Source organism: Ursus maritimus, unplaced genomic scaffold (assembly GCF_017311325.1).
Source record: "Ursus maritimus isolate PB19 unplaced genomic scaffold, ASM1731132v1 scaffold_1, whole genome shotgun sequence".
NCBI classification, from domain to species: Eukaryota; Metazoa; Chordata; class Mammalia; order Carnivora; family Ursidae; genus Ursus; species Ursus maritimus.
The window spans coordinates 21,461,426-21,487,203 of NW_024423343.1; the positions used below are offsets into that span (position 1 = coordinate 21,461,426).

Consider the following 25,778-nt stretch of genomic DNA (forward strand, 5'->3'; position numbering starts at 1 on the left):
AATATAGCTAACAATTTAAAGCAATAGTACAAACGGAATAAAAATGGTTCAAACTTAAAAGGACGGTAGAAATAGGGTCCAAATATATCAGTAATTGAAATGAATATAAATGACCTGAATGCTTTTGCATTTTGGTTGGCAAACTGCATTAAAACAAAAACAGATTCCAGATATATCTGCACCTAAAGCATAGAGCACCAAAGAGTGAAAAGTATTAGACATACATAAACCAAAGAAGAGCCAGTCTAGCTATGTTCATATTAGATAAAATAACTTATTTTATCCAAGACAAAAATTGTTAGTAGGATTGGAGTTAGTACATAAAATCACTATGAAAAATAGTACCTTAATGCATGCAAGCACTTTTTTAGCTTCAAATATGCATGAAGCACATTGATAAATCTGCAGAGAGAAACTGGTAAACTCATCTTCGCAGAGGGAGGTTTCGATCCATCTTTCTCTACTGTTGATAGATCAAACTTAAAAATAAAATCATTAAACTACAACTATCAGTTTACAAGAAATAAAGGAACAGAGACACAAATGAAATAAAATGCCATTACAGGAATCCAGTAACAAAATTCAGAATATTGGAAACTCTATGGAACCAAAAACCTGGTATCTTCAATAATTGACTGCAAAAAAATAAAAATAAAAAAGGAGGAACCACTCAACTAAGTGACTTGAGATGAGCCAAACGCAATGTGTGTCTCAGGCTTGGCTCTTATTACCAACAAACTCAGGGGGGAAAAAGCCAATGTGGAAGATCTGGAGAGTAACTGGGTATTTGATATTAATAACCGTTATGCCTTTCAGTGTGATACTTGAAGTATGGTTACATATTTTTTTAACAAACTTTTTTTTTCTAATACTTGGATTTACAGAAGAAATTGCGAAGGTGGTACAGAGTTCCCATGTGCCCTACACCAAGTTTCTCCTTTTATCATCATTTGTTACAACTAATGAATCAACATTGATCCATAATAACAACTTCACTGGGGCTTTTTTACTTGGTGTCCTTTCTCTCTTCAAGCGGTCTATCCTGGAGACATTACATTAGTCAACAGGTCTCTTTAGTCTCCTCTAGACTGAGGTTTTCAGATTTCCCTTGTTTTTCATGATCTTGACAGTTTTTAGTCCCAGTATTTTGTAGAATGTCCTTAAATTGGGAGTTGCCTGATGTTTCTCCTATGACTAAACTGGGGTTGTAGATTTTTGGAAAGAAGACCACAGAGGTAAAGTGCTACTCCCATTTGGAGGTACAGACATCAATGTGACACGCTTGTTTAACCCTCATCACGTGGCTAAGGTGCTGTAGGTCAGGTCTCTCCACTGTAGTTATCCTTTATCCCCCTTTCCATGCCACACACTTTGGAAAGAAGTCACTATGCGCAGCCCACACTTAAGGGGTGGGGAGTTATGCTCATCTTCTTGAGAAGTGGAATACCCATATAAATTACTTAAAATTCTGCACAGATTTATTCTCCATTTATTTATTCAATCATTCATTAGGTCAGCCATGAACTCAGATAGTTCATAGATTGGGTTATAAGCCAACACTACATTACTTCATTGCTCAAATGATTCCAGCTTTGGCTATTGGGAATTCTTTTAGTTGGCTCCTATCCTTTGACATACTCCCATCATGTTTGCTTTTAAAGTACTTCCTTACCTTCCGGCACTGTAAGGTGCTCCAGGCATCTCATCTTATATTATTTCCTGCCCCAGTCCTAAAGTCAGCTATTCCTCCAAGGAGTCCTGAATCCTTTTATTGGAGTGCCATTAGAAACCAAGAACTTGGCACTAGGTATGCTCATTGCTACCGGGGTATCATTATTTCTCGGCTCTTTCAGCAGATAGGTATTATTATATATTTTAAAGAGTAAATATATTACTTCAAAAATTTCTTTGAGAGTTACTTTAACTGAAATATTTAGAGGAAATACCCATATCGTGCTTCACAATAATCAGTGTTGCGGAGGGTAAGTGGGGAAACGGTAGATAAAACTAGTGATCATGAATTGTACTTGGATGACAGGTACAGTTTAACTAATTTGTCTCCATCCCAAAACTTCCATTAAAAATACCCTTTAAAATTTCAGAAAAATATTACTACGTGCCAACAACCTTGAAAACTTAGACAAAATGGTCAAATTTCCTAGGAGAAAAAAATATACTTTGCTAGAATTGACTTAGAAAAGAAATGGAAACAGTGACTAGAAATTTCCCTATGATATTCCTATCTATTTCTGATTCTCTTAAGGATAGAGCAGATTGTATTGGATTAACCCTCCTACAGACAGTTATGAACATGGGACAAAAATGTTACAAAATCTATGTGAAACCACTGGAGAGCAACAAAAGGTGGTGGAAACCAGACAGAATCAACCTTCAAAGGGAAAGGAGAGATGTAAAATCTCCACAAATTGATCTATGGATTCAATGCAATTCCAATCAACACCCCAACAATTTTTTTTTGTAGAAATAGACTAGTTAGTTCTAAAGTTTATATGGAAATGCCAAAGCCCTGGAATAGCCAAACAAGTTTTATAAGGGACAAAGATGAAGGACTCCCGTTATCTGATTTCATAAAAAGCTACAATTTTCAAGACAGCATGGTATTGGCTTTAGGACAAACATAACTACGAACGGAACAGAGTCCAGAAACAGACCTGTCGCAAGTAACGGTTAACTGAGTGAACAGGCAATCCAACAGTTTTTTCAAATGATGGTGAAACACTGGGATAAATATATGGCAAGAAAAGTAAAACTTGACCCATACATCACGCTAAAATTCAAACAGATCTCAAAATTTTGCTTAGAAAGGAGACAACCTTTTTAGAACTCTGACTAAAAGAAAAGCTACATGAGCGGAATCCCCTGTGAGAAAACCATAGATGCTTATGCTATCTAACTCTAGGGTCTGCTCAGTTTCTCTGGCTTGTTTGATGATTTTTAGATGTTTCACACAGGCAATGTTTTGGGATGAGTTGAGCTCCAGGAGGCAGGCATGTTCCTGTATTTCTTACACACAAATATTTGTGGGTAATGTTTGTCATGCTAGAGAGCCTGTAACTTTAAGAAATTAAATACAACCAAAAGCTATGGATCCAAGATGACTACAACTTAATGTTTTATTTTTAAAAAAAGATATTGTCAGAATGTCACATGTGATTTTTCACTACACATAAGCAAACCATAAAATACTGTGCAATGAAATCAGTGATGAAAGAGCCGAAGATTCGTATGAGCAAGGATTATTCCCAGTTCATCGCAAGCCTCAATCACAACTTTGTCAGCAGCAGAACCAGAAGGAGCAGCAATGTAGGCCACACCACTCTGAGGGAAGAAGAGATACTGACTTTCAAAACACAATTTTAGGTGAAGACATGCAAAAATCAAAATCCCCTCTAGAAAGCATAAGCTAATGATTCACAGTGCAGACTGATTCACTCAGTCAAAACAGGAAAGTAATACGATTTGGGTTATTCATACATCAAATGGAAAAGTAAAATAATTAAATATCACTGATATACCACACTGCCATAACTTGGATACAGAATTCACAGAAACTAAACAGAAGTAGGATTTCTGAAGTAGTTTTTTTTGTTTTTTTTTTTTTAATATTTATTTGTCCGAGAGAGAGAGAGAGAGAGAGAGAGAGAGAGACGAGGGAGAGAAAGAGGGAACACACAAGCAGGGAGGAGGGGCACAGGGAGAGGGAGAAGCAGACCCCCTGCTAAGCAAGGAGCCTGATGTGGGGCTGGATTCCATGGTCCTGGGTTCATGACCTGAGCCAAAGGCAGAAGCTTAACCAACTGAGCAACCCAGGCATCCCTGAAATAGTTTTTACATAATAATCAATTCTATGCAAATGCACATCAATTCCATACTTACCCTTTTAGCTCTGTCTACATTATCCCTAAAAGGAAAAAAGGCATCAGAGCTGACAGAAACTTCACTAAGTTTGTCAACCCATTCCTTCTTCTCTGCTTCAGTTAATAATTCAGGCACTTCCTCAAACAATGCCTTCCACTTTATCAAATCTTCATCCTAAGAGTAGAGGGTGGAGAGAGGAGAAAGGTTTTGGACATGATCTTTAGTACTTTCTGATGCAAATCAGAATGCCAGAAAGCAGTTGGGCATTTCTCCCAGGATTTAATTACAATGGCTCATTCCAGTTTACATCTCTAGAATCTTTTTTTTTTTAATGCTTTTAACATTTCATTAAGAAAAGTAATTCTAAGTGTACCAAATAAAGATTATACCATTTACTTTGTAAATCAGTTTATTTTAAATATATTTTGTTTTTTAATCTCTGCCTAAGTGAGATCTACTTTATATCCCTGTGTCAAAAGCAAGCAAATGGATGATGATGGATGTTCTAGAACTGTATTTACATAGCCTTAAGTCTACACTCAGTCTTAACAGATGAATCAAGGTATGATTCATGGTATTCATATTTCAAAAAAGGTGCTTCCATTTTGGATGATTTTTTGGCTTAAACAAGGTACTTTTAACCTCTTGTTCACACACATATAAAGCTTCTCCCAGAACTATGAGCTGGATTTTGCTAGATAATATCAAACAGTTAAATACAAATATTAAAGTAAAAAAAGAAAGGCTTATGAGTTAAGTACTTTATGGTTATAAGGCACACTCTTCAATGATACTTATTATGTCATGGATTCCTGTCCCTGAATTTGTAGACAAGATAGTGTGGTCAACTCACCCCCTCAGAAGACCATCGAGAGTCTGATTACCAGACTTCTCTCTTTTGTTTTCCATACAGGATCAAGCACTTGCTATGTCCAAAAATGGGGCTAAATTCTGTATTTTTGGCAGGCTACTTGTTAGCTGTAATTTTATTGCTCTCATATGCCTTCTTTAAAACTGAAGACATTAAAGAATACGAAACGTAACAAAAATATACAGAGTTGTTAAAGGCACTGGTAGAAAATGTTGGAGGAGAAGACCGTGATTACCCGCTACCAGATAATTTGTATTTCATGTTGAATACACACGTATCACGTAGCAAGCATCATGCTTGGCACTGTGACAGAAACCTCAGGATAGGTGACAAAAGAGTCCCTGCCATCAAAAGCTTAAAATCAACAGGGGAAGTACAAACAAAACTAAACCAATGGTTATAATTTAAAGACAGGGAAGGTCTGTGGTGTCAGAAAGGGATGAAGAACTGTGAACAAAGTTCAAGTCAAGACAATGAAGAACTGTTAAGAAATTCAGAATTACAATTTTAGACAACATAAAACTTCAAGAAAAATACCATTTTCTCTCAGCAGTGATGAAGGTAGTCCGTTACAGAAAAAAGTGAGTATACCAGTATACTCTACCCAGAAACCCAATGACAAGACTTTTACCTCGCCAATGGTTCCAGTAACATACTGATCAATGGCATTGGAGATTTCTGCTCTCTTCACTCCAGTTTTAAACTTCATTGAAAGAACCTGTGGATGATGTCTAAGCCACCAATAGTTTGCCTTATCCCCTGCAAGGCGGGTGCAGTGTATTCGGGACTGCTGTCCTGCTCCAATGCCGATAACCTGAAGAACATGAACATTAAGATCAATCTCTTCCAACATGTTTTTCTTAACAGATCTTTTGTGTACAGTCCCTAAAATCCATCAATTTTGTGGAAAAAATATCAGCCAAATTACAAAAAAATTTTAAGTCATTAAAAAGTAAAGGCAGAAGTTTATAACTACTATTTATACATTTTTTTCTCTTCAGTGACATTTGAAGTATGGCTACTAATACTCTGGAAGTTTCTAGAACTCCTGGAAATCAGTAGTGAAGCACAATTTTACTCGAACTTCTTAGAACCTGAGTCAAAGGAGACCAGTAGCCACAATCTCCCAAGTTTTCATTATTAGAGACAAGCAATCTTTTAACAATTGACAATCAGCTAAAATTCTGAATTTCAAAGAGTCTTCCAGGTCACACGCTAATTAATATCCACACTTTCCCTCCCCCACTTACGGGCCAAATAATTTAACAAATGCTAAGAGAAGAGCTCAAGACACTGTGAAAAAGGCTCCCAATGCTGCTGAAAGCTATGGCAAAGCCAGAACCAGGTCAGTCCAGGTTAGGAGAGGCCCCAGTGATGAGCTGGCTCGGTTCTGCATTCTATGGCTCAGTGCACTAGGAAACAAGTTAAATATCTTGCTTAATTAACGTCAGCAACAAATGTTCAATATCTTGATTATGGTAGTGGTCACGTAACTACATAATTTGGGAAAACTGTTCAAAACTCGACACTTAAAAAGAGTGAATTTTATTGCATATAAATTATGTCTCAGTAAACTAGATTTTAAAAGATCACATTAAGTTGCAGTCTACAGATTCTCGGTGAAGTAACCTTAGAAATACATGTGAAAATACCCAACAAGCTGCAAAAACATGGAAAAATGGGTGGCAGTACCATTCTTTACTCTCTCTTCACTGGACACCAATCAGGAGGAAGAGAGTTAGAATAAACTAGTGTTATAGCAGCTATTAGAGTCCCACTAATCCAAATGTGTCAACTCAGTCTGAGCAAGAAGCAATACGACCAATTTTAATATATTGATCCAAAGATAGTTTGTTATTATCATTAGCTTTAACAGTCCCCTATGTTACTGAGTAAATACTGACAAACCCAGAAGAGAAAAACTGGGCAGATTTTCTTTTCCAAGCAGTATAGGACCTGAGAGATGAGTATCATTTTGTAAAACACTCTGCCCCGAGTGGGTCTGAGAGCTTGGTTACCTGACCATTCTTGGCATAGCACACGGAGTTAGACTGCGTGTACTTCACAGCAATGGTGGCTACAATGAGGTCTCTGAGCGCAGACTCTGGCAACTGAAAAAACACAGGATGGTCAATTGCATCAGACTTTTGTAACTCCGTTTAACTTTAAGCATCTTACATGTTATTTATCTTAACAGACCTGTAATGTAGTTGTATCTCTCAAAGGACAGAATGAAATGAACTGTTCTTTGGAAACTGTGCTTTACTGAAAAAAACAATCAACATTCAACATACTTGCTGTGGAACTCAGCAGTGCCTAATGCATCACAGACTCAGACTAATGCCATTTGCAGCGACTCAGGCTTAAGCCCATGTACATAACACACTAGTTACAAAATACCATATCCGCCCCAAACTGACAAATAATACCTTCTCAACCACAGAACCAAGAAACATATATGGAAACACGATAAAATTTATGTTCAGAAAAAACACAAAATAATTTTCGCAGGCATTACAAACAATTGTGATGTCCATACACAGCCAAGGCTGTTCAGGAAAAAACAAATTAGGATCATTTTCTGCTCTGTCTAGAAATTCTACGTAGAAACTATTCAAAAATACTGTGAACTACCAGTCCAAACAGAATAAAACAAATACAAACTGAAAAGAAGGATAATCTATATAGCTATGCTAAGTGGACAAAGGCTATAAAAGCAGCAGCTAACTGATCAATTAGCAAAGTGAAAACCTGATAAATTAGACTTCATCAAAATTAAAACTTCTGTTCTTCAAAAGACCCTGTATTAAGAGGATAAAAAGATAAGCTACAGACTGGGAGAAAATATCTGCAAACCACATATCCAAAAAAGAACTAGTATCTAAAATATGTAAAGACCTCTCAAAACTCAGTGACAAAAGCAATCTAATTAGAAAACGGGCAAAACACATGAAGAGACATATCACTAAAAAGGATATACAGATGGCAAATAAATATGAAAAAAATACCCATCATTAGCCTTTAGAAAATGCTAACTAAAATCACGAGATACTGCCACATACCTAACTAAAGAAAAGTGACAACACTAACAGCTAGTAAGGACGCAGAGACCTGGGTCACCCATCTGTTGCTGGCGTAAAATGTGAAATGGCACAGGCTCTCTGGACAACAGTTTGGCAGTTTAAAAAACAAAATATGCAACTACGATGCTACCCAGCAGCCATCAATTACACTCCTGGGTCTCTGTAAGAGAGAAATGAAAGCTTATATTCACATAAAAACCCATTCATGAAAGTACACTGAATGAAAATTATAAAAGAGGGAACAAATTAGATGTTACCCAAGGATTAAGGAGGGAATGGAGGGACGAAGGAAATGAGTGTGATTGTAAGAGGGCAACACGAGGGACCCTCATGGTCATGGAAATGTTCTGTGCCTGGACTATCATTATCATGGTCATGATACTGTACTGTAGTTTTGCAAGACATTACCACCAGGGGAAATGGGGCAAAGGGTACACGAGAATTCTTTTTTTTCCCCCGTCGGGTAAGATTGTCCTCTTCAACTGAGCGCACAGCTTCGGGAGGGACGCACATGGAGCGGTGAGGGAGGAAGGGGACACCTGCCTAGCCAGCCAGATCAGCCGAATCAACCCTGGCGATCAATGGGGTGACAGATGTCGCAGCCAGAACGCCCTCACATCCGGCACACGAGAATTCTTAACAGTGCGTGTGAACCTGCAATTTTCATTTTTATCTCAAAATTAAAGGCTCAATTAAAAAACATTGTTAGAATTTCTTAAGAATTTATTATTCTAAGATAGTATTAATGTAGTATATCCTTATCTGTATCTGCTGTTTGAGACACTAACTGTACATTTTATTCTTTTAGTTCTAAGAAAAATTAATAACATAAACCAGCTTTCCTACAGGTCTGCCTTGAAATGCAACCCTGGTATTCTGAGTTAGGATGGAGGAATTCAAGACACTTCAAGTGGGGGATGGGGTGGGGGTTGGAGTAAGGGACACAAATAGTTAAAACAAATTAAAGCATTATTTAAGAAAAATGGAAGAGGAAATAACTCAAGCATGTTCACTAATGCTTAATACATACTCCTTCTGCTTCTCCCACTGTTCTAAGACCTAAAAGGATTTTGAGCTTGACATGTTAACAAAACACTGCTTTAAAAGAAGGGAATCTAAAAGATAAAACCATCAGTCTTACGCTTGAGCTTCCAAATTTCTAATTAAAAATACATATGAAACAAGTAGAGAAGAATTTAGATAAAAGATGAATTAAAAACATACCTCACTCCTTGTAAAAAACATCCAAGTTAGCACAGCTAGGCGCACAAAACTTATCAAATACTGCTAAATTATTAATCAGTCCAATACCTATAAACCTACAAGGAAAACTTACAAAAGTAAGAGCCTCAATAGTTAGGCAGAGCTGTCAACATAGGTACCATGTAATCTAGGTCAATACTGTTTCAGTATTTTAAAAGATCCACTAACCAGCCAGATTAATAAAGTGTTCAAAAAAAAAAAAGGGGGGCCTCATATTACTGTGAGCTTATATACAGTAAGTAACGTTGGTACAAAACACTGCTTCCATCTGGAAATCACAGTACCTTACAGCTTGACCAAAGGAGTAGACTGCAACAAATTTTTTTTTTTAAAGATTTTATTTATTTATTTGACAGACAGCCAGTGTGAGAGGGAACACAAGCAGGGGCAGTGGGAGAGGAAGAAGCAGGCTCCCAGCAGAGGAGCCTGATACAGGGCTCGATCCCAGAACGCTGGGATCACTTCCTGAGCCAAAGACAGACGCTTAACAACTGAGCCACCCAGGCGCCCCAGACTGCAACGAATTTAAAGGTATTTCTACACATGATGCCTACCATGTTTATTTACTTCAGGGCACCATTAATTTTCAAAAATAGATATTCTAAGAATATTAAATCAACAAGGATCACGTCTTCATCACCATATACTTATTAACAGATTGAACTATTCCGATAAAGGTTTTAAAGCTTGTTTTCAGCAATTCTACTTAAAGATGATGAAAACGAAGTCAGACCTGGGAACAACTGCACCTCCTCATTTTCTATTTCTGTTACAGGAATGACTTGTTAAGAGACTAAACCTTTTCTAGGAACAAAGAGAAAAGCTCAACGCCAAGGTAGTAAAATAGCAAGTAACGAGACACAAAGACCCCAATGATAAAGGAAGCAGGAAGAAATGAGTGTCACCATCTATGCTTTTCGACGCAAGGCATTTTCCAAGCTGCAAGACAATAAGCTAAATGGTAAAGGAACTGAGCACCACTCCTGGAGGTGTTAGAGGCCTAAGTGGCAAAAATGGAGTTCAGAGTACATCAGGGGAAAGTGACACTAACAGACACTGGTGCTTTCAGCAGAATAGGGGTGAACCAGGGGCGCCTGGGTGGCTCAGTTGTTAAGCATGGGCCTTCGGCTCAGGGCGTGATCCTGGCGTTCTGGGATGGAGCCCCGCATCAGGCTCCTCCACTGGCAGCCTGCTTCTTCCTCTCCCACTCCCCCTGCTTGTGTTCCCTCTCTCGCTGGCTGTCTCTATCTCTGTCAAATAAATAAATAAAATCTTCAAAAAAAAAAAAAAAGGGGGTGAACCATAAACAGACCAGTCCTCACAAAGACTTAAGCCCAAATTCAAATCAGCTTAATTCCTGCCAGATAAAGATGATCTGACTGCCGCCTAATCTGCCTACCAAGAGTAGAAGTCAACCATTTCTGGAGAAAAAAAAGAAAACACCATCCAGACACTCAAAATACCTCTAGTTTTCTCACATTCAATGCCCGGCATTCAATCAAAAATACCAGACATACCAGCAGAAAAGACCACAAAACAATGTAGCTATACATCTGTAGTACTGGGGGGAGGGGGGGAGCCAATGTTAGAACCAGCAAAAAATCCTTCAAAACTGAAGGTCAATTAAGAGATTTCAGAAAAGAAATACTAGCTCATCCATTTCCATATTACGTAACCTTGGGTAAATTTCTTTGCCATATGTCACAATTTTGTGATCTTTACAACAGAGATGATAGTAGTCTGCCATCCCCAAGTCCCCACATAGAGTGCTATGCATTTTAAATGACAGAATACATGTAAATATGTGAAAAAAAAGTCACACTATCATCCTAGGAATATGTCCTTCCTAAAAATGACAAACAGCCCAAGAGCAAAAACCTGACCACATGAAAACGCTGATCACAGCACTGAAAATGGAAACAAAATATCTATCAGAGTATATCTATACATGGATTGCCATGTGGCCTTTCAGATGAAGGTAGAGATCTATTATTTGTTGATATAGAAACATATTTGTAGCTTAGTGCATGGAAAAAAGGCAAGTTATAGAACAGAATTGTGAAAGACATGATCCCACTTAGGCATAATTAAAGATAAATACCTCTAAGTATGTACATACACACAGAAGCTTCTAATACTTATTTGATAACTCAAAGATGAGCTAGACATTTGCAGATCAACCAGTTTTAAATATGGGCCTTAATAAATGCATAAGCTTATAAATATTAAAAACAGACTTACTGAATTACTAGCATTCACAGTTCAGATATTTTCAAACTTACATCTTTATTCTTGGTCACAATGTTGCTAAATAATGTCCTGTCAATGACACCATTATTTCTCTTCTGACTTAAACGAAGACCAAAGAGAGTTCGTACTTCATTTTCATCTGGATTGTAAGACTGATCCATCTAAAATAGAAATTAAGAGTCAAAAGTAATATATCTACAACCTTCAACGTTTTTCACGTAATTCACATACAAAAAAAATCATAGCAAGGTTATATGAACTTTTTCTAACTTAAGCATGTGTAAGACCACTTCAATAAAGGTATAATAGAATGGCCAAGCACTAATATTTTGTTCTAAAAAATAATTTTATAGGTTTACAACCCTGTGGTGTTTCATAACAAACATATTAAAACCAATGATTCCGGTGACAGCATTTTTGGTTATAATAACTGAAAGCACTGTCTGTTTCTTTCTTTTGGAAGATAGCAGATAAAAACAGATTTGCTAAAAAAAAAAAACAACAAAAAACAGGTAGTGGCATAAAAAATAAATTCTACTTTTCCCTTCTTTCTAATAATCTATTACAAAATACAGAGCTAACACTTGAATTAAATATTTAAAAGGGGGGAAGCAACATTTGGAGTCTAGGTCTTTGTTATTTGACATACTTTTTTTTTTTTTTTTTTTTAAGTAATCTCTATGGCCCAGTGTGGGGCTTGAATTCACAACCTGAGATCAAGAGTCACCTGCTCTACTAACTGAGCCAGGCAGGCATCCTGGGAATATATGTCATTTGTTGCTATCTTCTGCTCACAAATTTTGAACTGAAAAGATATTATGACATGAGAATAATCTGCATAAGACCACTCTCTCCCGGGACGCCTGGGTGGCTCAGTCGGTTAAGTGTCTGCCTTCAGCTCAGGTCATGATCCCAGGGTCCTGGGATCGAGTCCCACATTGGACTGCTCAGTGGGGAGTCTGCTTCTCCCTCTACTTGTGCTCTCTCTCCCTTTCTCTGACAAATAAATAAAATCTAAAAAAAAAAAAAAACTTTAAAATATTATAAAAAACAAAAACAAAAACAAACCACTCTCTCCCTATTTTCCTAGACTTGACAGTATCTCTTCATTTATCCTTCGAATAATCTTTGACTTAGAAAGCACTGGTATCTATAACTTACAAGCAAGTCCTCATATTAATTCTTCCTAAATTGTACGTTCTTGAATTCCAAAATGTTCCTTTTTCCTCTGTATTATCAAATTTCTAAAATTGGGATGTGCCCTCCCTATTAAATGATGTCAAAAGAAACTTGTCACTAGCCAGATAGAAGAATAAAGTTGTTTCATAGTTATAATTATGTGTCCATGTGCAAACTCGGCTAAACTCTCATTTTGGGGAAGTCCCGATGTAGTCTTTTGACATCTTCAACTGTGACACTGTGAGGTGCTGAAGAGGTCACGATGATGAGTTCAAGGTTTGGAAAACATTCTCCATGACGATACACAAAACTATTAAATAGAGCCATAAGTACTTAATACCCTTAAAAAAGAGCACTAGATTAAGAAACTGAAGAATACAGCACCAGCTGACTGAACGGCTGAACGTACAATGAAAGGCCTTAATGAAAAAGTATGTATATTTAATGTAATATTTTTTTCTTCTTTCCTTGAAAAGCTGGCATGGAATCTGTGGTGTATCATATAATTAATGGTATCTTACAATGAAGGCTATACACTTAGAACTTCCATTGTATGGAGTTAGGATTCCACAAATTTTTTGACATCAGTGCTTTCTGTAAAACAACATTATGAATTTTTATTTTAATTCAAATAACTCTTTGCTTTATCCATGTACAATCTTAGACTATGAGCTAGTTTTCCTAATAGATAAGAACTTGTAAAAATGAGTACGGATAAATCTCAACAATTAGAAAAAGAGACAAAGAATACGGTCAGAGACTTCATAAAAAGGAGTTAAAAATACTTTTAACTATGAAAAAATGTTCACTCCATACATAATGGGAAATTAAGCTGTAATGAGATGCCATTTTTATCTATCATACTGTTAAGATGAAAAAGTTAAAGAACACAATGATGGCAAAGGTATTAGGAAATCAGCACACTTCATATTCCCAATAAGACATAAAATTTGTTGGAACAACCTCAAAGATGAGCAGGACCTATCAAAACTACCAATATACACCGGCTGCGACCCAGTCCTAATTCACTGCAGGGTGTCTGCAGTAGCTAAAGATTGGTGACTGGTTACATAAGCTATGTAGACATGGGGCAAACTTTCAAGACGGTGAAACTATGTGCCTTTGTATGAGTGGGAAAAAAACAACAACAACAAAAGAAAAAGAAATACAAATATTTGCTGAAAAGTATCAACTATTTCAGGAAGGATGAGCAAGAAATTTAAAATATTAGTTACTTTTAAAGACATAACAGAGTAGCAAAAGGGAAGGATAGGGAGACTTTTCATCAAATACCAATACTTTTTAAATAGGAAACCATGTGTATATATTAACTACTTTCTTAAAAATTTAAAATTTAAGAGTAAAGAAGCTCTCCTCATCTAAAACCCCAAAATTAACAGTTAAGAAAAAGAAAACTGTAGGATTAAGAATTAAAGAAACCTCAGTAAAAAAAGATAAATTAAAAGGTTGTCATCATAAAGGAAAGACTAAATATGGGAAAATAGAAACACAAAATAAAAGAGTAAATTACTGTTTTAAACATGAATTAAACTAACCTGAAGAACACAGTAGCTCCCATTTTTCTTTTTAGAAAGTATTTTCAAAGCTTCATCTTCATATCCTGGGGCAACAATACCATCAGATACCTATAAATATATTAAAAATTAATTTCTACTTTCAAAAATTAGGGAACACTTCTTAACCAATCTAAACACAAGTATCCATCTTAATGCAGCAGCATTTTCTCGTTTCTACCTCCAACAGATAATGCTAATACCTATACTCGGAAGAGTTAAGCCTATATTAGAATACAGCTTTGTATAGCTAACCTTATTTCATTTGCTATCCTTCCAGGGTTTCTGGTTGTTTCAGTTTTAACTAAGAATATACAAACAATTCACTCTAATATATGTACCTTAGGAAGAAACATTTCTCACTATTCTGTTCATGGAGTAGTGTTTGCACCAGAAAAAGCATGTTCTACTGCCTACTCCGCCAGTATCAGGCAAAATGACCTTAAGCAAAGCAAGTTCCACAAGAGCAAGACACGGGGATCAGATTACATCTCTGCTAATAACCTTAGGCAAGGCAAGTACCTCAACACCAAGTCAAAGGGATCAGATTTAACATCTCTGAAAGATAGAAAAGTCATAGTTCATACTACAAAGCCTTGTGCTACAACATAAAACTGCAGCAGGTCAGCTCCACTGTGGGTGGGGATGGTAGGGGTCATGGGAAGAATCCCTAAAGCAACTAAATATCATCAAGCCCATGTAGCCTTCATTTCTACCTATTTGTTTTCCCTCCAAGCTAATCTACCTGCTTTTTTCTTTCTGTCTCCCCACCCCCAAATGCCACCTTTCTGGAGTGCTTGCTTGGTTTTCAACTGATGGGGTTAGTTTTTCAGAGTAGTTTATAATCTTCCCCTACACATCTCTTATTACAGACCTACAAAGGTTTACAGTAAGGTTCATTATTACATTTCCAAGACAGCAACCCCTGCTCTTTAGAAACAATAATTTTGGCATTAAGATAATGACTACTAGAGAATAAAAAAAGACTAAATGTATAAATTAAAACATAATAGCAAAATATGCATTTGAAACATTCACTAAATCCCAAAATTACAATTCAGTCAAGGATTCATGTTCCACATAAATTATAAACATTCTAAATGATAAACATAACTAATTTACAGATGGTGTTAATATTATAAGTTATGCTTTCAATGAATGAATACTAGGAATAAATAGAGCTTTCCTCAGTTATGAACGGATCAATACTCGAGAAGATAATGTTCACTAACCTCTCTGGAGATAATTTTGGCAGTAGGGACATCACAGACATCAGATAATGCAACAAAATCACCAAATGAAGACATCCTATCAGCCCCTATAAATAAAAATTAAAATGAGGTACCACAAATATCCCTACGCAGAAAAAGATGTTTAAAAAAACCCAACGTGATCACATAAAATCCATTTCTCTAAACAGAACTTTATTGTTTTTGTAAGATCTAAATAAAAGATTAATAAGTCATTTAATTGAAATAATCATAACAAAGTATTCTTTAATTTCACCCTCTAGACAAACTTCTAAAAGGGCCTGATAGCAAATATTTTTTTAAGTTTTGCAGGCACATGGTCTGTTATACCTACTCAGCTCTGCAGTTGTAGAAATCAGCCACATGAACAAAGGGACACGGCCCTGTTCCAATCAAACTATATTTACAAAAACAGGTGGCAGGCTGGATTTATTTAGCGCATGCCCTAGTATGCTAACCCCTACGGCAGAAGGTCAGTTGTGCCATCAAGTTTTTCGATGATCTTCTGAAAATGTTACAATAATATTCACAAGTTATTAACTTTATGAATTATTCATTAGACATATATAAAATACAACTCTAACCATATTCAGTATAGTTAAAATAACCATATAATTTTAGTCATATATCAAACAATATAAATGCATTCAATAGCCTAATGTGAAATTAGATGCACCAAATTACAATTGTGTTTCCATTTATTACATGAAAATAGGAACACACACTTTAATAAACAAATTTATTCCAAGGCATTCATATAGTCATTCTTAAGTATTAATAAAAAACAAATTAAAGATAATTTGAAATCTGAAACAAAGGATATTACTACTTAGGATAAAATATTTTTTCTCTTTTAAGAACAAACAAATAAACAAGAACCCTACTACTGTTCTGACCTCTTGCTCTTGCATATGCAGTTGATACGGGTGTAAGGGTTTTATACAGATCATAGACCATGCAGACTTTGGCCTCATCTTCACTGAGTGGAATTCCAACAGCAGCACCTGGTACAGAAAACCATAAAATAAACCTCCAAGTCTCAAGTTACTACTTATCCGCTCCTAAATCAAGACCACATTTTTCTTAACATCTAGTCTATGCAGCATAATTTCTAGTGCCTGCGCCAAATTAAATAAACATCTGGCCAGATAATTAAACACCAAAAAATACAGTTGCAGGGGAGGTCGGGGGGGGGAGCTTCTGGAAGCAACTACTGTCTGAGTCTGCCAGTACCATGCATGTGTACAAAGCTAGTTTACTTCATTAAGGACTCTCTCTCCACCCTGCCGGATACCACATACCATTTATTTCTTCCCTGTTTACATCAATTTAATATCAAATAAACATCAAAGAACTATGTATTAGAGTTGACTTAGACATAGAAGCAAAAAGGTATCTCATACAATGATTATAAGAAGTTACACATAAGGTGTCAAGAACTTCTTTATGTCTACTCAGCTCCATTTTCAACCATGTGGAAAAATATTTAGTCAAATGGCATTAAGCCATTTTATTTTTTACACATTTCCACTGCAAAAAAGTGATTCCCTGATCCTATCTCACAGTAATGTTATACAATTTCATATATGTAAATAACATAGTGTTATTACAAGATTTTGTAACATTACTATACTGAAATTATTAACAGACTCCACAAAAGTGGTCTGAGACTTTAGAAAATATCTATATTCACATTAGAACATATCAATTCTTTCTAAAATCAAAAAGAAGGCATTTTGAACAGATTCAGAGCATTCCAGACAATAGCACTTTACCTGCCGGGCTGACATGTTTGAAAGAGGAAGCGGCAGGAATGCCTAAAGCTTCTTTGAGTTCCTTCACCAGCTGCCAGGCATTCAAAGCATCACACAAGTTTATAAATCCAGGGGCTCCATTTAGAACTACATATAGAAACATATATAACATATTATTCAAGCAGGATCAATAAAATCAGATATACGTACATTTCTGAAAAAATAACATATGTCAAGGCTGCACAAATATGTTTTCAGAAAAATATAATTAAGAGGCAAATACATATACACAAACATAAAAGAACTTGATGAAAAAAGAATAAAACACTAGAGCCTAAGACTGCCTCACCAAAAACAAAAAACCATACAAAAACACACACACTCTCTCTCACATACATATGCTACTGGAGAAACCAACTCCAGCCAATCTAGAAATAAACCAACACAGAATTCAGTAACGGGTGAAAGAATGACAAGACCAGTGATCGTCAGGGATCCAACGCAGCATAGAACTAAGATAACACAATCATGGCAATTACAGAGACTACTGGTAGAAAATCTACGTTATAAACCTTGCCAATATAAGAATATTATTATAAACCAATGCAAGAGAAGTCGCTGGGAGAAAATAAGGGGAAAAAAATGAGTTGGATTTTTCATCTTTTATACCAGACGCAGTAGGCTCTGTCTAAAGCTGAAACACAGTTAAAAAGATTCCAACTTCCAAGTTTCTCATTGCCTATTTTCTTAACAATGGCAGGATTTTTTTAGGAGCTACTATCTCTTGTGAATAAATTATAAACTCCACACACACAAAAAATGGGGGCTATTAATTAAAAACAAATTTATAATTGCATTTCCTTTGTGTTATCTTGGGTGGTACATACTTTTAAAAATAAACTTCGACAAATATCTACGGAGTGCCCACCACAATGTTAGGCACTATTCTAGGTACTGGGGATATTATCAATGAACAAACCGGTCCCTCCCACATAGAGCTTACAGGGGAGACATAGAAGAAACAAAATAGGCAATTAATAGTAAACAATAAGAAAAAATATTAGGTACTTATACAAATGAGTTGAAAACATGTCCACAGAAAAATCTGTACTTAAATGTTTTTAGCAGCTTTATTTTTTTTTTTTAAAAGATTTTATTTATTTATTTAACAGAGATAGAGACAGCCAGCGAGAGAGGGAACACAAGCAGGGGAGTGGGAGAGGAAGAAGCAGGCTCATAGCAGAGGAGCCTGATGTGGGGCTCAATCCCAGAACGCCGGGATCACGCCCTGAGCTGAAGGCAGACGCTTAACCGCTGTGCCACCCAGGCGCCCCAGGAGCTTTATTCTTAACTGTCAAAACTGTCTATTTCTGATGTCCTTCAAGAGGTGAATGGATAAACTAACTAGGGTATATCCATACACAATGGATTATTATTAAACAGCAAAAAGAAAAGAGCTCTCAAGCTATCAAAACCATGGAGGAACCTTAAATGCATATTGCTAAATGAAACAAGCCAGCGTGAAAAGGCTATATACTGTATGATTCCAAACTTATGACGCTATGGAAACCGTAAAAATATAAGTGGCTGCAGAAATCAGGGAGGTAGAATGCAGGGAACTTTTAAGTGGTGAAGCTATTCTGCACAATACAGTCAAAATGGATACATGACATTACACATGTCAAATCCCGAAGAATATACAACACAAAGAGTGAGTCCTAATGTAAACAATGGACTTTAATGAGTCACTACTGGTTCATCAATTTTAATTAATGTACCATACTAATGCAAGATATTAAAAGCGGAAATTGGGAAGAGGAGATCCAGAGGGAGGGAATGTCTAGAAACTCACTGTACTTTCTAAGAAATTTTTCTGTAAATCTAAAACTATTTTATAAAATAGGGGCGCCTGGGTGGCGCAGTCATTGAGCATCTGCCTTTGGCTCAGGGCGTGATCCCAGCGTTCTGGGATTGAGCCCCACATCAGGCTCCTGTGCTAGGAGCCTGCTTCTTCCTCTCCCATTCCCCCTGCTTGTGTTCCCTCTCTCGCTGGCTGTCTCTGTCAAAAAAAAAAAAAAAAAAAAACTTAAAAAAAAAAACTACTTTATAAAATAAAGTCTATTATAAAAAAACAAGGGGGTGCCTAGGTGGCTCAGTCAGTTAAATGTCCAACTCTTCTTTTTAAATTTTTTACTTAAATTCAATTTAATTAACATATACTGTATTATTCTCAGAGACAGAATTTAGTGATTCATCGGGTGCATAGAAACCCAGTACTCATTACTTCGAGTGCCCTCCTTAATGCCCATCACCCAGTTATACCATCCCCCTAGCCCACCTCCCCTTCAGTAATCCTGTTTCCTATAGTTAAGAGTCTCTTACAGTTTGCCTCTCTGTTTTTGTCTTATTTTATTTTTCCTTCCCTTCCTCTATGTTCATCTGTTTTGTTTCTTAAATTCCACATGAATAAAGTCATATGGTATTTGTCTTTCTCTAGCTGACTTATTTTGTTTAGCATAATACCCTCCAGTTCCATCCATGTCGTTGAAAATGGCAAGATTTCGTTCCTTTTATGACTGAGTAATATTCCATTGTGTGTATATAGTGTCTAACTCATGATTTCAGCTCAGGTCATGATCTCAGGGTCATGGGATTGAGCCCTGGGTCGGGCTCTGCATTCAGCGGGGAATCTGCTTCTCTCTCTCTCTCTGCCCCTCCCCGCAACTTGCGTGCCCTTTCTCTTTCTAAAAAAACTGAGTAAGTCTTAAAAAAAAAAAAAAAGTACCTAAGAAACAGTTCCTTTGACCAACACCAATGAAAGAGCTTTGAAAATGAAAAATATGGGAACTGAAAGTACATGGAAGTATTTCTTGAATCTAAATGGGAAACATTATAAGGAGGAAATAACATGATAAAACAGTAAAATTTCCTGTTTTAAGAAATTCTAAAAGTAAAAATTCATGCAAAATGTCAAGTTTCTAACTATTCATTCAATAAATACTTAGGGAACACGCCAAGCTATATTCTAAGTACTGAGAATGCAGCAATGAACAAACAAGAAGCAATGGACAAAGACTGACAAGGTTTCTGCTCTCAGGGGAAGATGACTAAATGAGAGATGACTAAAACATAAATAAATGCAGGAAAATAGTGCTGTGATAAAAGTGTGACAGGCAGCTACCTCAGTCTGTGTGATCAGAGAAAGCTTCCCTGAGGAGGTGACTTTAAGGTGAGATCTGAATCACAAGCGAGTGAGACCTTGAAGACCAGAGCAAAGGCCACAGACACTGGGCCTGCTGACCAAAAGGAAAACAGGCCCTGGGGAGTAGCAGATAGGAGATGGTTATCAAAGAAGTAGACCAGTCAGATAACAGGGTCTGCAGGGCATGCACAGACATATAAGTGGGAGGGAAAGCCAATGAATGGTCTCAAATAGGGCGTAACATCATCTGATTTACATGCTTACGACTACTCTGCTGTGAATAGAAAAGACAGACAAAGCAGAGAGCAGTAAGATTACTGCAGACTGGAGTGCCTGGGTGGCTCAGTTGGCTGAGTGTCTGCCTTGGGTTCAGGTCCTGATCTCACGTTCCCGGGATTGAGCCCCGAATGGGGCTCCTTGCTCAGTGGGAGCCTGCCTCTCCCTCTGCCTGCCACTCCCTGCCGTTCCTCTTGCTTGTACTCCCGCTCTGTGTCAAATACATAAAATCTTAAAAAAACAGATTACTGCAGTCTGGGAGACTTTTGGGGTCACTGTGGGGGCTTCATAGTGTTAGAAAAGATCCAAAATATGTCTGAAGTAGAGTAATAACAGAACTTGATCCAATGAATGAGAAGGGGAAAGAAAGGAGTATTTCAGATTCTTCTCAAATCTCTGACACTGCTCCCTGCTCCTCCTCTCCCTCAGTTGCCAAAAGTAGAAGAGACAGGAGTACCTGCATCTTCCTACCACCAAATGTACCAATCAATGTGCTCTGTGTTTGCCTTCCCAATACATGAAGAAAGCTGTCCATGCTGTCACCAAAGGCCAGACCTCCTACCGATGCTTGGGACTTCAAGGCCTTCATACCCACAACTCTCTCCCCTGCCATCTGCCCCCATCTACCCCTCTCCCAGACAGTAGGACATGTTCTAATGCCCTCCTCAAGAGTAAAATGGAACAAAAGAGTGAAAAGTCTCTTTTAATTCTACAGATACATGGAAGTCCTAATTAACTTTCCTGTTCAAAGAATTATCTTTATTATTGTTATTTCCTAATCTCACATTCCTAATTTGGCCCACTTTAGTGGGGCTTCCAGATCCATCATTCCAAGGAAATTGTTCTTGCAAAAATTTTTCAAACAGTTGCTTTTCTGTTCTCAGCAGCATTGAAACCCTGCAGGTTTTCCAGCCTTGTTTTCCTCTCCTGGTTCCTCCACTGCTTAACCTCTTCTGCGAAATTCATCCTGCCTGTTCTACATCTCCAAAATCATCTATATGCCAAAGACATTCCAAACTGTATCTCCAACCTGATCTCTCTCCGGAAACCCTAATTATCTCAACAGTTTTTGCTCACAAGTCCACCTGGCACCTCAAACTTCAGGTGGCTATGAAAGGCATTATGTAATTTACTTTATCTTCTCAATGTTGAAGCAAATCAGATACAATAAAGAGAAAGACACACACACCCCCAGACACAGCAAACTGACACGTAACACACAGCCTTTACCTGTGATGGGAAGCTTGGGCTTCAGCGTGTATAACTGGGCAGGAGTTTGATGAGGGTTCATTCCATACCTCAAAGGCATCTGAGATATTCCTTTACTATACTGTCTCCTGAAGTAATCTGAAATTGCTTCATCATATTGTGCCGTATGAGTGAAAGCCTGCAAAAGTGTAAGTTTTGTGAAACACCAGCAGCACTAACAAAAGTGGGAACAAGAGGGTTTTAGGTAGCACACAACAAACTACACTCCTTGCCCACACACAACTGCAGGAAAAACACCCAGTGACACTAAAAACACAATGAATCATTCTCTTTCCGGGTCTCTTTCAATCTTTTTGACCTCTGTAATACTTGGGTCTCTTCATTTACAGGAAAAGGATAGCAGCTCCAAGGAGACCTAGTGAAAATTGAATACCATTTGGTTTGGCAAACACTGCACTGGATAAAAGCACATCCCTACCTTCAAGGCTAACTGGCGTCTAGTCTCCAAGGAGGTGTCTTTGCTGTCGGAGCTCTTCATCTCTGTGGACACAGCCGCGTAGTCCTCGGGTTCACACACTACTGTCACTCGAGCATGGTTTTTGGCTGCTGCTCTCAGTAGGGTTACTCCACCTTGAGAGAACAAAAGACAATTTGTATTTCCATGTAAGTTTAACCTCCTTCAAATAAAGTCACTGTACTCATACTTCTAATTTTTGACTTAAAAAGTAAAAAAACATACCCCAGATGAATCTCTATACCAAGAAATAGCTTAGAAAATATAGGGGAATTACAATCACCCCAGAACACAGTCTGGGAGCAGTAATGATTTTCTGCTCCCTCAATGTTCTGATTCTCGGTGAACATCAAAACAAAATCTATTTTAAAATATAAACAGTGTTTGGGGTGTGGGCGTGGCTCACTTGGTTAAGCATCCAACTCTTATGGCTCAGGTCATGATCTCAGGGTTGTGAGATCAAGCCCCATGTCAGGCTCTGGGCTCAGCGTGGGGTCTGCTGCTCACTCACTCTCTCTCTCTCATATAAATACATAAAATCTTTAAGAAAAAGAAAAAAGTAAATAGTCCAAAAATAAATAAATAAAATGTAAGTAATCCTCCCTTATCAGTCTTCAAATATGGTTTTGCTAACTTACCAATATCAATCTGCTCAACAGCCTGTTCAACAGTTACATCTGGAGAAGCCACTGTCTTCACAAAGGGATACAGATTACAGACGACAACTCTAAACCAAAAAGGAATTTAGCTATTGTTAGAAACACAAACTTTATGGGGTTTACATATAAGTCAGTCACTAGCTTTAACATGATCAAAGAGTCTAACGATCTAAAATATAAACTATAATCCTAGCATTTTAGAATTCTAAAAAATATATTGAAATGTCAGGAGCTCCCACTGTTGCATAACATCGTAAATAAAAGTGGCTTTGGTCAGTAGGTGCTCTCAAAACATTATTTCCTCCAAATCATACTGCAATGTTGCTGCCTGGGTAAACTTAACTACCCATTATATAATCTGGCCATCAAAAAAACACATTTTAAAAAAATTTTAATAGAAATGCAAAATATAAGGCTACAGATAACATCTTCATTTTGGAATATAATCAGTTTTATCTATAACACTCAATTTTAGATTCTATTTCCAATGGGTCATGTACAATGATGAAAAATGACAGACCATTCTAAGGGTGAAATATTTGTTTCTTCGCTTGTTTTGTCTTCAGAGAGATCGTATACAATGATGTTAATAGGAAGTCCGAAAGAATAATTTAAAATAGAGAACTAATCTGAAATTAACAACCAGTAGAGTTCCACACCTAAGCCTGCAATGTGAAGAGCTCTGTGGGCAGGTTCACACCCAGTGAAATAAGCACAACTGGTAAAAACTAATTAAAAAAAGAAAAACAGAAGAGGGTGAACACTTCCCAATGCCTATAACCCTGATACCAAAACCAAAATGTCACAAGAAAAATTTAGACCAGTATCTTATGAATACCGACACAAAAATCCTCAACAAAATACTTGCAAACGGAAACCAACAAATATAAAAAGAGGCATACACTATATGGTTTACCCCAGGAATGTAAGGTTGGTTTAACATCTAAAAACCAGTTAATGTAAGAGCCCATTTCAATAACACAAAGGACAAAAACCACCTGAGCGCCTTAACAGACGCACAAAAAACATCTGACAAAACTGAACATCCACTCATGACAAAAACACTCAACAAATTAATAGAAGAGAACTTGCTCAACATGATAAAAGGTATTTAAGAAAAACCCCAAACCCACAGCTAACATTATATTTATTTAAAGGTGAAAGACTAAACGCTTTCCCCTAAGATCAGGAGCAAGACAAGAATGTCTACTCTTACCACTGTACTAGAAGTTCTAGACAGGTCAATTAACAAAGAAAATTAAATAAAAAGCATCAAGATTGGAAAGGAAAAAGTAAAACTATCTCTATTAGCAGATGACATGATCTTGTATATAGAAAATCCTAAGGGATTTAACAAAAAAAACTATTAGCACTGAGTTCAGCAAGGTTATAGAACGTATAATTTTAATTTACATACAATAGCAACGAACAACCCGAAGGGAAATCAAGAAAACAATTTTACTAACAGTGGCATCAAAAACAACAAAAAAATGTTTAAGAATAAATTTAACAAAAGCATAAGACATGTATATTAAAAAGTACAAAACACTGCTAGAAGAATAAATTAAAGAAAATCTAAACAAATGGAAAGGCATCCCAGTTTATGGACTAGAAGACTTAATATTAGGATGGCAAACCAACTCCCCCCCCAAAATTGATATACAGATTCAACACAATCCTTAGGAAACTCCAACTCTGTTTTTTGCAGAAATGGGCAAGCTGATCCTAAAATTCACACAGAAATGCAAAGCACCCTGAATACCCAAAACAATTTTGAAAAAGAAGTTGGAGGACTCACATTTCCCAATTTCAGTATTTGCCACAAAGATATAATAATGATATAAATATTACTGAATGTGCCAAGACCATTCAATGGGTGAAAGAAGTTTTTTCAACAAATGATGCTGGGACAACTGGACAGCCACATTCAGAAGAATGAAGTCGGACACCGAACTCACACCCATGTATAAAAAGTAACTTAAAAAAATCAAAGACCTAAGCAAAAGAGCTACAACTAAAAAACTCTTACATCTTTACCATCTTGGATTATGCTTCTTAGATATAACACCAACAGCATAGGCAACAAAGAAAAATAGATAAAATGGACATTACCAAAATTTAAAGGTTTTATGATGGTCAAAGGACGCCATAAAGAAAGTAAAGACAATCCATAGAATGGGACAAAATGAACTCTTACAATAATAAAATGAGAACTAACAATAAAAAAATGGGCAAAGGATTAGAACACACATTTCTCCAAAGGTATATAATCGGCCAATGAGCATATGATAGGATGCTCAACATCACTAGGAAATGTCAGTAGTATCACAATGACATGCCAGCCATCATGGGTAAAAGATGTTGGTGGGGATGTGGAGAAACTTCCTACACTCCTGCAGGGAATGTAAAATGATGCAGCACTTTGGGAAATAGTCTGGCAGCTTCTGGAAACGTTAAACATACTTAACCAGATGACCAATGAAATCCAGTCCTAGATGTATAACCAAGAAAAATGAAAATATAGGTCTACACAAAAACTTGTACATGAATGCTCATGGTTGCACTGTTCCTAGGATCCAAAATGTGGAAACAATCCAAATGCCCATCAGCTGATGAACTGATAAATAAAATGGGATATATCCATACAATGGGTTATTTTTCAGTAATAATAATAATAAAAAAAACCGAAGTGCTGAGACATACTAGAACATGGATGAAACTTGAGAACATGTTAAGAAGTCAGTCAGAAAGGACCACACATTATATGATTCTATTGGTATGAAATGCTGTGTATACCTAAATCCATAAAGACAGA

General features: G+C 36.8%; 1 protein-coding gene across 1 annotated transcript in view; it reads right to left on the reverse strand.

Moving 5' to 3' along the window:
• Positions 1-3,109: 3,109 nt before the first annotated feature.
• Positions 3,110-25,778, reverse strand: part of ATIC (5-aminoimidazole-4-carboxamide ribonucleotide formyltransferase/IMP cyclohydrolase) — a 28,415-nt gene continuing 5,746 nt past the window's right edge. The window contains exons 5-16 of the mRNA XM_040641067.1: positions 22,943-23,031; positions 22,269-22,420; positions 21,812-21,968; positions 17,125-17,250; positions 16,246-16,353; positions 15,332-15,417; positions 14,082-14,171; positions 11,379-11,507; positions 6,769-6,861; positions 5,382-5,564; positions 3,898-4,053; positions 3,110-3,339 (exon numbers count right to left, since the gene is read on the reverse strand). Of these exons, the coding sequence (XP_040497001.1) occupies positions 3,220-3,339; positions 3,898-4,053; positions 5,382-5,564; positions 6,769-6,861; positions 11,379-11,507; positions 14,082-14,171; positions 15,332-15,417; positions 16,246-16,353; positions 17,125-17,250; positions 21,812-21,968; positions 22,269-22,420; positions 22,943-23,031 (1,489 nt within the window). The 3' untranslated portion in view covers positions 3,110-3,219. The remainder of the gene's footprint in view (positions 3,340-3,897; positions 4,054-5,381; positions 5,565-6,768; positions 6,862-11,378; positions 11,508-14,081; positions 14,172-15,331; positions 15,418-16,245; positions 16,354-17,124; positions 17,251-21,811; positions 21,969-22,268; positions 22,421-22,942; positions 23,032-25,778) is intronic.